Raw genomic sequence first — 12607 nt, 5'->3', positions numbered from 1 at the left:
AGCTTAAAGCAGACCCATGGCCTCGAAGAAAGGCTCTGGAGAAAGAAGGTCACGCGCTTCTCCGGGCCCCCTGCCTGGTCTCCCCTGCACTCTGCAGGAGGGAAAGTGCTCTCTGCACTCACCGTGTGGGTCAGAGAGGTGGTCTGGGGTTGTCCAGTCTGGCTGTAATGAGTCTCAGTGTAGCTTGGTGCAAAGAGGTTTCTGCAGATACAGGGAGGGGCAAAGAAAAGAAAAAAAGAAAAAAAAAAAGGCAGTAAGACCTTTCTTTAGACCTGGATTTCTCTCTCCTAGGTGTGTTAGAAAATCGGCTAGATGCAGCTCCTTCTGAAGTCAGTGTAAATATTCCTGTTGCTGTGAACCACTGTTGTGGACTTGGGGCGGTCGCTGTTTGCTACCCACAGGGCGAAACCAATTGCAATGCACAGAGAGGGCAGGCAGGAGACAGGTATTTGGGGGACACCAGTCAAGAGCTGCGCTGTATCTCTGCACTCTGCTCTGGATCAGCACTTTCTGCCTGTGAGGCACTTGTTAACACACTGTCCCCAGGGAGGCAGCACCTAATGGCTTCCTGGTGGCACAGGAGCCATCGGAGCCACTGCAGGACCAGCGCCGCAGGCTGTGCTTCCCTGTGCAGAGCACACTGTGATAGCAGAGGGTCAGAAGGTGGAAGCATAGCTGACCTTGCCACATCCATCTATCTGCTGCCCTGGCAGGAGTGGAGCACGCTCACTTCTGAAAGGGCGCAGTGAGCCATCTTCCTAAGTGCTCTTTCAAGCCATTTATTAAATTAAAATAATAAAGGAGAGCCTGTCCCTGAGTTTGATCAGGCGCCGAGATCCACTTCCAACAGCTGCAAGTGAACAATTCAATTTTTACGTGAGGACTTAAAAAAACCCCTGGAAACTCAACATCATCTTCCCTTAATGGGTGCAAGTGTCTGAGCGGAGTTTCCTTTACTACTGCAAAGTCATGCCCCAGATACACGGGGATTAGATTCAGCGCACCAAGTCCAGTGTACCAAGCACACCACAGGCCAGTTCAGGACACATCTGGGCACTGGAGTGAGTTCTCAGCTCAAACCCAGACTCTCTCCAGTGCCCCAATCTGAACACAATTATAAACCAATCTGCATCTGCATTTCAACTTCTGCCCAGAAGCCGATTCACATCTTTGTCCTAGGAAAATGCTGATTCCCCACTTGGAATTCGTTTGTGTCATCCTCATATAGACAATATTCTCCCTGTCTTCAGCCCAGGATCAGACCAAAAGTCTATAAAAGGCTCTCCTGTACACTTAATAGTAAGTGTTTTGATGTGGTTCCAGAGGAAACAGCCTTCCCCTTCTTTTTAAACATCTGCATTTGCTAAACAGTAATGTAAAAAGTACAGCAAGTCAAAATCTGGGCCAAACCAAGAAGGTCATATCCTGTGTCCATCTCAGCAGCAGTAAAATGTAGGTTTAAAACAGTTTTTTAAAACAATCGCCTCACTTCCAAAAATTTGGAGAAGGAACGCAGAATATGCCCCATCTATGAAACACACTTCTGCAGCAACCCCGCGGTGCTGTCAGGCCACCGAAGCGCCACACTTGCCACGCCACAAGGATGCCACGTGCACCCTGGGCAGCGCAATGCCAGCAACGCTGCAGCTCCGGTTCAGTCCTTCTGCATCCCTGTTTAATGCATTTCATGCATGAGATTTTTGAACTATGACCTGCAAGCAAGAAAAAGTTTTCTTCTTTTCTTTGCTTGATTTCTTTAGGCTGGATGAAGAAAGCTGTATCAGAAGCAAAACCAAAGGTTTCTCCATCTGTCTTGGTTTTTGGTATGTGGCAGTCAGGTCTAATCTACCTTGAAAGCCTCTGTTTGAATAAGGGATTGGGCGCTTGTGATATCTAATTAAAGTAGGCCAGAGCAACAGGAAACACAACCTTTTATCAGTGTTTGAAAGTGCTTCCCCCATCCGGCATCCAAAGGCTCAGACACCCGAACAAGTACCAATGGCTTAGTGTCAGACAAAACTGCGTGCCACCGTTGTATTTGACAGCATTTGATGTTGGGAATACAACAGCTTTTATCTCCACTTTCAAAGTTCACTGTAGCCCAGGAAAGCTCATTTTGTTTCTTTCTGATGTGTTAATTCTCATCACTAGATCCTGTCAGTGATCAGAAGGCGAGATTGCTGCATTCAGCTATCTCAGGTCTGTAAACTGAAGATAAGCACAGAAGCACCGTCCCACAGAAAAAAACTCCCTTCATCTCCCTGACTGCAGTAGCTTGCTCAGCATGAGGCTGCAAGAAACAAATGTTTAATCAACAGATTGCATTAACTTGCAGGAAATTGCCTTGAGCAATGTGCTCTGGCAGGTATCTGGTCTGTGTTAGAGACTGTCATTTCAGGAGCAGACACTAAACCAGCGTGCATCTGCCCAGTGCTACTAAAGCCAGAATTAGACACCAGCCCATGGATTTCCAGCAGCTGAGGCTTGCCCAGCCTACTTGTTTCATTCCCAAACAAGCACGCTTATGTTTTCTTCCTGCTCCTTTATTCTTGGAAAGCATTTACTATGAATAGCTATTTTATTTCTCCTCCAGCATCTACCATAAAAATCCTCAGTGCTTTGACTCCTGCCCAGCCCCATGGCACTGCTGCCCAGCCCCAGTGCAGAGCTGGGTCATGCTGAGCACCAGAGCCTGGCACACCATGTTTCAAGGCACAGGATGATGCCACACAACACGTGGTATGTGCACATCTCTTCCTACCTGCAGAATCAGGCTCTATGCCCTTCTAGTGTGGATTAAGGAGCTGAGAGGTCTGCCTGAATTTTTAGGGATACTTATGCAGCTGCTGAGCTGACAGCATGCATCATCTGGCTGAGTGGCGCCATGTTATGACTTTCAAGCCTCTCTCCATCAGTTGACTCCTATCCTACATTGAAGGCTCCCTATGAATGGTCCAGCTTCTTATTCTGAGCTGAAACAGTCCTTATTTGAAGACCCTTCCCTGCCTTAACGGAGGAAGCCTTGGGGCTCTTGCAGCACTGCTGAGAAGGGCTATCACAGTGCGTTGCACGGTGTGCGGTGGGGAGGGCAGTGAGGAAAGAGGAAAAACAACAGGACATCTTGCAACACCCTTGGAGTGCTATCTCACTTCAGAGCCTGTGAAAGCTCGTTCCCAGCCCAGCTTACTTCCTCAGCTAGCAGCAAGCTTTCCACTAAACTGTAAATAAACAGAAAAGAAGCCTTCTTTCCATCTCAGAGTCCACCAAGGTTATCAGCCAGTCTTGTCCCTTCTCCACATTTACCAGTTGTTGGATAAAGAGCTGAGATTAGTGAGACACACGTACCCCAGAACCTTAGCAGCGGCCTTTATCTGCCATCATTTCAGGACAGCATCACTGCCAAGCTGAACGGCTGATTCCAGGGGAGCTCAGCCCCGCAAAGTGTTGACGGACCTGATTCACCGTTTCCAGAGGAGCACAGAGCTCACCTCCTTGCTGGAGAAGGAAAGCCTGGAAAAAACAGCACTATTTGATCCTTTCTTCTCTGTTACATTACATGTCTCAGGGATGACCTCTCCAGCAGATCGAGATGAAGCTGCAAAAGTTTGGATGCAAAATAACACCACTTAAAGGCTTCCGAGATCCAGTCAGGCAGCTGGCAGATTGCTAGCACACATCATCTTCCTAAAAGGCAGCATGGAGTCCCTCATTAGATGAGTTACCAGCATGAAGAATTGATGAAGTCAGAGGAAAAGCTGTTTTTGGATGGGAGCATTTGCTAAACTTTGATCACAGCTGCAGCTATGTGGGGCTGTTTGAGGCCAGGGTAAGCTACACAAGAGCACTCAAGATGTTCTAGAGAAGCCCTCACACCTTTCCAACAGCAACCAGCTTTCGGCAAGATCAGTCGTTCCCCAAGATCCGGCTCAGCATTCAGCTCAGGGTGGAATAGCCTGCTCTTGGCAGGATTTGTTCCCCAGAAAGCCTTGGGAGCCGGGTTAAATACAAGCGAGGAAGCCAAACGAAGGAAGAGTGGCTCAGTGCCATAATGTACAGATGGCTTGAGACTGTTTCTGCTGATGACCGACGTGGAGTGATCTTGGTCCCACTCCAGCCTGTCAATGACATCATTGTTTGAAACAAAACCCTCCTCCCCGTGCCACTGTGCTGCTCCCTGGAAGAGCCTTGCCGTGCAGAGCTGACATTATAGGGCAGCATGGCTCTGTTTTGCCACATTGAGACGCCGTGCCAGGGAGGTCACATACTTTGCACATGAGCCAATGGTATTCAATGGGAGAGGCAGGTTGAGGGTGTGGGGCAAAACCCAGCTTTCTCAGTGGGCAGCTGCCCCTGTGGCACTTGGGGACAGTGCAAGAGCGTGACCTCCAGCTCATCCAGCCACCACAGAGGAGCAGAGAAGCAGCTGCGGGGAGACGGGCTGCACAACACACCCAAACGCTCCCAAAAACAGCACAAAGAAAGCCGGAGCCTTTCTTGCATGCCCACATTCATTTGAGGGAGTGCACATTTCCCAGCTGCTCTGGGGAACCTCACCCCTGTTTTCGTGATAAATGGGAGCAGTTTTCTCTCACCTGTGAAACATCACTTGTTAGCACAAGTCTCAGAGGGGCTTGGAGCCCTCCATCCCAGGGGACCACTGTGAACATGCTCGGCTCCACCAGCCAGAGATCACCCATGGGCACTGGGAGGGCCCCAGCAGCACACTGGTGCTCTTGATAATTGGAGCAAGAATAATTTTTTATAATTTGGTCCCATGAGCAACTTTGTTTGGGTTCATTTTACAGAGGGGCTAGTCTGCATGAACAGCTGCCAATTTAAAAACACCCGTGAGTATCTAGGAGTCAGACATTTTTTATTTCCTCCCAAAAAACAAGAGCTAAATGGTCCATGAAGCTCTCGTGAGAAACATCGACTCTTAATTTTTCAGTCGGGGGACCAAGAAAAGTGAAGCCTGCAATCTGTTACATCTCTTCCCCTGTCCCTTTCCTCAAATCACAATAAATCTGTCCAGTCAGGCTGCCAGCATCTGGGGGTGGAGGGAATTGACTCTCCCAAGAAAGTTCAGATGTCAGATTTCCATCTACAATTTGTGGTCCCACTCCATTGCCTCTCAACAGGATCCAAGTAGGGTAAGAAGGGGAATTTGATGCCTTACCTCCCAGTCACTTAAACCTTCCTAAAGTCAGAATTTATTATCAAAACCTGAGGTGACCCTATCTTGAACATCACCAACACACGACCCATGACAACACAAGCAAGCAGGCCTGCTTTCTGTATCCACCACTAGTGGGGAATCAGAGATTTCACCTCTCCGGAATCCTCCAGCCAAAACCTGGAACTTCATAAAAATCGATGAAATCCAAAATTTTTTTTCTTGGTGAGTTTCATCCAGCTGAAGCCTGGAGCTCTTAAGCTCCCTTCCTCAAGAGCCTTTGCTGATACATCTGAGAACATGTTTATTGTGTGAACAGCAGCAGTTTGGAAGGAAAAAGTAGCTTCCCAGCTATTGAGGTGGAACTAAACTAGCTATTTGTAATGCCTGGGAAAATATCACAGGCTAAAGACTCTCCATCCCCTTTTGCCATCCGCATCATCTGTGACATTCGCTGTGTAAATCATGTTACAGGACCCAAGTAAAATTTGTCACATAGCCCCTTGGCTTAACAATGGGAATCATAAAAGTTGCCTGGAGAGGAAAAAGGAAATAAAATAAATGGGAAACTGGCTGATAATGAGTCAGGGAGCAAAAGATTTAGAGGGCTCCATTTCCTCGTCTCTTCCTCCCTGCCCCGCACAGAGAAATCACTGAGTATCTCAAGGGAATCAGGAGGCTGAAAAGCAGCTATGGCTTTCCAGGTCCCAACCCTGTTTTTCTGATGACTCCAAGAGACAGTAGAGCAGGATAAACTCAATTTCCCTCCTTTACATAACCCTTATCCCCTCCCCATGCAGGAAGCCCATTAGACACTGATGATGTGTAGCCCATCAGTGGAATAATCTCATATATCCTTCCTGCTCAGAGGTGGGCAGCAGCCTCCCCTCTTCCTAACTCAGTTGGTAGAAGAGGCCCTTGAAATGAGCAGAAGCAGGAAACGGTGAAATACAAGTGACATACAGATCTCTTATCGCACCGCTGAGAGCACTGAGCGGGGCTAGAGTGCTCGTCACCTACCCAGGTGGGGCCAGAAGAGATTGGAAATAATACTGCTACCTATCAGATCCAATTGCCTAAAAAGAACTATCTGGATTGCTCCCAAGGTCAGACCAGATGAGCTTTGGACTTTCTTTGCAGTGTCCTCAACCAGTTGCTGCACATCTCCGCTGGGGCTCTGCCACCAAGTGCCCCACACCATCACGGCTGCTTTGGGCCAGCAGCAGCCAAAATATGCAGCTAAAACATGCAGCTGTGCCCCACGGGACTCACCCACAGGCAGGGACGACCCCTGGGGAAGCCTCCACTACCCCTTGCAGCCGAGAGGGCCTTTCCCAGGTCTGCTCCCCCCATGAGAGACACAAAGAAGAAGAGCAGAGGGAGGAAAGTCTTGTTGATACTTTTCCTGCACTCCGGTGAGAAGACAAATTCCATGCAGGTTTCTGCTGTGTAAATATGAGCTCTCCTCTTCGCTAGAAAGAAAAGGCTCACACCAGGCAGCGCTGCCACACACATTCAGAGCGTCTCAGCATCCCCTCCCTGCTTGGCTCAAAGCTGCTTTTTATTAACAAATGCAAATGCCTTTTAAAAGTCATTTTTCATCCAAGGTTTGCAACTTCTTCTGTTCCTAAGCCCCAGCCAAATTTAAAGCTGCTTTATAGGCATCTCTCCATATATTTGCTGCTTGTGCAGCTTTGAGCTTTCCAATCCTGCAGCTGCAGGACATGGTTTTGAGTCATTTAAAACAAGCCTGAGTCATTTGGGGGATATACTTTTGTCATTATTCAGAAATGTTAACTAGTGTTGTGACCTCTGCTTGGAACTGCAGTGTGGTTCTGCCTTCTTATCAAACTCCTGAACAGGAAATAATGCAATATGATGTTAACTGCTAATGCAATAATTGTATTTGTAGATATATGAAGCCCAGACTCAGATGTGTGCTGAGCTTATTACAAAATACAGAATTGCACACCAGTCTGAAGAAAGATATGCAATAATTTGTGTTTCACCTCTGTGGATGAACACAATGTCCTTTTCATATGGAATATGAAATCACAGGCTTGGCGTGAACATTTCTTCCACATATTGAAAACAGCACGTTTCTTTCAAAGCTAGCGCATCCCTACCAAAGCCGTACAGATTATGACTCTTTCCTCCCTGCACCCCGCCACTTCAAAGCAAGCTCATATTCTCATCAGCTTTGTCTCTCCATAAGGAGAGTGGTGAATGTGTAACGAGGCTGCCTAATCCACCGAGAATAAGTAATAGCAGTGGTGAGCTCCTGGGTGCTGGGGAGCAACCCCAGGCTGGGAACCTGAGGAGCCAGGCTGGACTCTGCCTTGCTGCATGCTATGACTAGGAGAAGCAGTTTGCCTCCACTTAGAAGTGCTCTATGGATGCTGATAATTACAGCATCCACAGGGCTCCCAGGGACTTCATGTTTTTGCTTCATCATTTCTCTTATTAATTTGAGTGTCTCTAAACTACTTCTGCACCTTCACAAGTCTCTGAGAAGTGGTGGCTCCCCAGAGCCTCTCATCTAATCAAGTTCAGACTTGCATTTTGGGATTGTACCACCACCTTTCTTGAACAAGGACTTGAGGCCTGGCAAGACTCCCATGTGAAGCACTGCTATCTATGAATCACTTGCATTTTCCACAGAAAATAAAAACAAAAAACTCCAAATCACTTGCTGTATTTCATCACTCCTAGTAAGGCGATTCATCCCACAGTGGAAGTGTGTGCACACACTTAAGCCTGTCTGTATACATCTCAATGAATGAAAATGCATTTCAGGAAATAGACACAATAGAAACCTTCTATTATTATAATTCTGTTTACTAGCACCAGCAATGAGTTTGTCTGCAGTGGAAATAGCACAGCACCGCTCCTGCGAGGCACCTGGAGGTTACGTCATCATGCCCAGAGCACAAATGGATTACTTCAGCAAGGATTCTTGCTCTTGCCAGCTTCTGCTGTGCCAGAAATAAATTCACCTTTGCATAGCGATTGCAGAATATGCAAGACCTGACAGTCCTTCCACCAGGAAGGAGACCCCCAGCAGCGTTAGCAGTTACGTTGCTTCCAGGTTCAGTTCAGAGACTGGCGTTGCTGACCACTGGCGTCAGCAACAGCTATTTTTCCTGCATTAGACAGGACTGAGTTAGCAGTGCTTATGGTGCCTGGCCTCTTCTACCACTTCTCTATTTTCCCAGCTGAGAGATGCCAAAACACACAGAATTTATAGCTGTTTCTGTTTAGTTCTACACAGGTACATGACTGCCTGGGAAACGTGTCCAGCTTTTGCAGCACTAAAACTCCCAGTAGCTTATGTGGCCTATTACAGAACACACCTTGTAGGATGTACTCGCCTTTCATCAGCCATCGGATTTCAGTCTTTACTGCAGACAGTGCCAAGAAAAATCTGGTTTTCCTACAGAAGGCCCTGAATATCATTTAGGTTTATGGACTGCCATCAGAACTAATAAGATCTTCTGACACTTCACTCTTTCAGGAGGAAAGATGAGCCCCCAGGCTCTGTGGTTGGGATGTCCATACAATACGTTTAAAATATAACCAGGGTCATTATTCCAAGGTTATTATTCCTACTGATTCTAGCAGACAAATATTTGGTTGTGTTTCCATAGATTAATCTTCTGACCCATTTAAAAATAAATAAAACACCGTAAGTGCAAGTGGACTATTTAGCAAAGACAAGCTTATTGCAGCTACATTTCCAGCTGCTGTTCCACCACTGGAAACTAATGTACTCACAGGGCAGAAAACCTCTGGAGCGGCCTCCAGACCAGAATCCTTCTACCTACCTTAATCTCCTGCAGCTGAATTCAATACACATCATGCCCTATGATATCACACAGCATTGCTGCATCATGCCTGAGAGGAGGTTGCATTTCAGTTAATGTAAAAGCATTTTTTCAGTCTGCTTTAGCATGAAGGGCACTAATGGAATTGAAACTGTCAGATCGTTTCTCCTAGGAAACGGAGCAGGACCTTTTCGGATCACAGCAAATGAAATCCTCATTAGAGTCACACTGACTCTAAAGCATGGAGCCATTCGGTAAATAGTGCACTTCATATCAGCAACATTTTCTAGTTAATGTAGCAAGAATTATGATGCAAAAATAAGTTTACTCACTGAGGGCCAGGTCACCGTCTGCTTTTTGCTGACAAAGCTCTGTTACAGTCAGCGCTGCTTGGCTGATTAACATCAGTGGGGACTCAGACCTGGAATAACCTTGAAATCCAGAAAAGGACTTCCTCATCCTGTCTTTATCAAAACCCTGCTGAAGTCAGTGGAGGTTTTCCTGTTGACTTCACTGTAATCCTCATTCATTATTTTAGCGAGACCACAATTGCCACAGCAAGGCACAAGCACACTTACCCATTTTTCTCCAATTCCAAGATGAGCTCCCGGCCTTCTGCCTTTACCTTAACTTCAGCTCTGAAGGGATGCTGAGTGCAAAAGAGATGGTGCCTGTTACTTGTACATCATCATAATTATGAATGCATCCAGAAACACAAATTGTTCCCCTGGAAATGGCAGCTGACCTTAAATCACTCCTCGCCTTCCTCCTACCTTCAGACCTGGAGTGCTGGGGAAGGGAAGGGAAGGGCCGGGCCATGGTGGCTCCCAGCTCCAGGCACGCTGCTGCATCCCCGCAGCACAGCCACGCAGAGCCGGGAAGCAGTACAGGCACGCTGGTGGGATGCCATATCTGAGCTAGTGACCCTGGTGTCTCAGGAGGAATAATGGGCTCAGACGAGGCAACAAGTCCTGGCGCTGGAGTGCTTGGAGATGCAGCTGGGCGGGAGGGGTGCACTGCACCCCCTTCTCCTGTACACTATGCTCAGGACCACATCACAGGACATCCTAACTTGCACCAGAGGTTTACAAGTCAAATATACGAGCTAGTTAACCAAAGCTTCCTTTGTTGTTACAGCAGAAAAAGACATTTTTAGGAGCCTATTTCAGGACAGGAGGAATCACGCCTCTTCTAAAAATTTTCACATAGTTCCTTTACTCACAGAAATTGCCAATAAAAGGCATGCAATGGGGTCCCTTAGACATCTTTAGGCTCCAGCCGTTGTTCAGACAGTATTTCACAGCTGCTCTTGTATTAGTCCCAGGCTGCCAAGGGACTGGAAACCATGACAGCAACTTTCTAGTGTGTTCAAGTACACGGGCACAGCCCTGGTTTGCAATCTGCCTACAGCTCCGAATGAGGACACCGGACAGCCGGCTCCCCAAGGCCTACTGGTGTTAACAGAAAGGACCCTAATTTCATAGTGCAATGGGAAATGCATACACTAAAACCAACATTTAAAAAAAAATAAATCATTCAGAAGACTGAAAATATAGAATATGCTTTCTAGAGGACCAACTAGAAGGGCCTCTGGAGGTCTCCAGTTTTACCTCCCTCAAAGCAGGGCCACTAGCTAAGATCAGCTGGGGATTTCTGAGTCTGAGTGCTTTCTCATAAAGGAAACAGATGAATAAACTCCCCAGAAGAGAAATAACCCTAGCTAGAAGAAAAAGAAAAAAATAATCACAGAAACCAGTGAGATTATTAACCCGTAGTATTTCCCAATTTGGTGTTGGAGTGGATTTTGCAGAACAGATCAACTGAAAGCAAAATAAAGCAAGGCTGACTGAATAGGACGTTCTGATGAAAGATCTGTCAGCCCAGAGATACGCTCGCTTGCCACTTCATCAATTCCAAGCTCAGTTACAAACTTCTCCTTTCATCAGCTCCCTACTTGTATTCTGGGTTTTGTTTTTCAGTTTCCAGCACATTGCACCAGGCCCACACAGATGATGCAAAACAAGTTAATACATTTAGTATATACAACAACGGCTAATTCCGAGGGGCTGAGTTTAGTTTACTGAATCACAGGTGCTCAGTACATCTCAGGGTAGGTCTGTTGTTTTGCTATCTAACATGTAAGCAACAGAGGTTGCCTTGCCCATAACTGGGGGGGTCTGAGGGTCTCCATCATCATAAAAGTCTCTTCACAAAGGTTGTGCAAACATCATTATTACTAATAACGCTTTCCCTTCTCCTTCAGTAATCCCACTACTTCAGAGTCCATCAATTGCTGTGTAACTGAAATATCCCAGCTGTACGTAAGCTTTGCTAACACTGGTTTTAGAGCCAACAGGAACTTGCCTGAAACAAACCAAGTACGACCCCTGAGACCCAGCAAATTTGTATAAGGGGAAATGCTGTCCAGATGTATTTGTATCACTATCAATAGTAGAGAGAACCAAAACTTCTAGGCAGCCCTGCAAGGACATTTTAAAGAGAATTAAGATCATGAGAGAGTCATTGTAGCTTTTTTTTCTTAATATGACACAATAAAAAGTTTTAGAAAGTCTTGTCATATGGAGAGGACATAAACCCCAAAACAACACCGCTTATGGGGAGATGCCATGATTTTTCTTTAGTGTAATGCTGCAGCTTCCCTTTTTCTGATTCACAACATAAATAACACCATCTGGATTTTCCTCTTTCATTTGATTATGCAACTGATAACTTAGTGATTGTGGCAATGCAAACACTGGGAAGTTGAACTGCAGTTTGTGGTTGACGTTTAAGTCTGGTACCCCAGCGGTTCTCAGAATAGCTGCAGACTACTGACATACCACTTCATCCGTCCACGTAAGAGAAGTGGGGGTGAGATCTATACCGATACATATGGTGTCTGAGAGACAGTTAGACACACCTGAGCTGCTGGTTGGCTTTCCTTAGTGAAGCACCCTCACAGCTGGGATTCATCTCCTCCTAAAGCAGATGCCTCTATTCGGCTGTTCCCTAAATGCCACTGATTGTATTGCCTCACTCCCCTTTTACAGACATACAGATCAGGTAGACTTGATCCAGGCTTTAAAGCACGACAGAGGGCAAACGATTCCAAGCCTTTGCACAGGGTGAATGCAAGTCGCCAGGAGCAGCCTCACGCTCAGTGCCCGAGATGTGCCAGCCAGCTCACCCAGCCCTTCGGGGATGTGGAGGAGCGGCAGCAGCTCCCCGTGCTGCCCATGGGCTTTCTGGCTCATCGCTGCGGCTTGTCACAGAGCTCAGCTTAAAACAAAACGCACATCGCAAGGTCCTGTGCTAACCGCGACATCGTTCCTCCCCCTGGAAACGATACGGAGGCTTGAAAACAAAATATAAATAAAGCGCTGGGCGCGACCTACCTTCTCGCTGCCGGGGCTCCCCAGGGCTGCCCAGCGCGGCTCCACCACCTCGGGCTGCAGCTCCACGCCGGCGGCGACCCCTCCAGCTGGGGAGCCACAAGAGGAGCCGCTCACGACCCCGACCCCATCCGCAACCTCGGGAGTTACAGAGCACGAAGCCGGGGCGGGAGAGGAGAGCTCTGCCCTGGTTGTAGGAGAAGCAGGAGGATCCCACC

General features: G+C 47.2%; 1 protein-coding gene across 1 annotated transcript in view; it reads right to left on the bottom strand.

The window, feature by feature from the left end:
- The window catches only part of ADAM19 (ADAM metallopeptidase domain 19), a 33464-nt gene that overhangs the window by 19526 nt on the left and 1331 nt on the right, over positions 1 to 12607 (bottom strand). Inside the window, exons 2-4 of the mRNA XM_009286041.1 lie at positions 12393 to 12576; positions 9576 to 9646; positions 123 to 201 (exon numbers count right to left, since the gene is read on the bottom strand). Coding sequence (XP_009284316.1) covers positions 123 to 201; positions 9576 to 9646; positions 12393 to 12576 — 334 coding nt within the window. The remainder of the gene's footprint in view (positions 1 to 122; positions 202 to 9575; positions 9647 to 12392; positions 12577 to 12607) is intronic.

Source organism: Aptenodytes forsteri, unplaced genomic scaffold (assembly GCF_000699145.1).
Source record: "Aptenodytes forsteri isolate BGI_AS27 unplaced genomic scaffold, ASM69914v1 Scaffold54, whole genome shotgun sequence".
Taxonomy (NCBI): domain Eukaryota; kingdom Metazoa; phylum Chordata; class Aves; order Sphenisciformes; family Spheniscidae; genus Aptenodytes; species Aptenodytes forsteri.
Note: the sequence above shows the minus strand (reverse complement) of the source record. Positions and strands in the feature narration are given on the sequence as shown.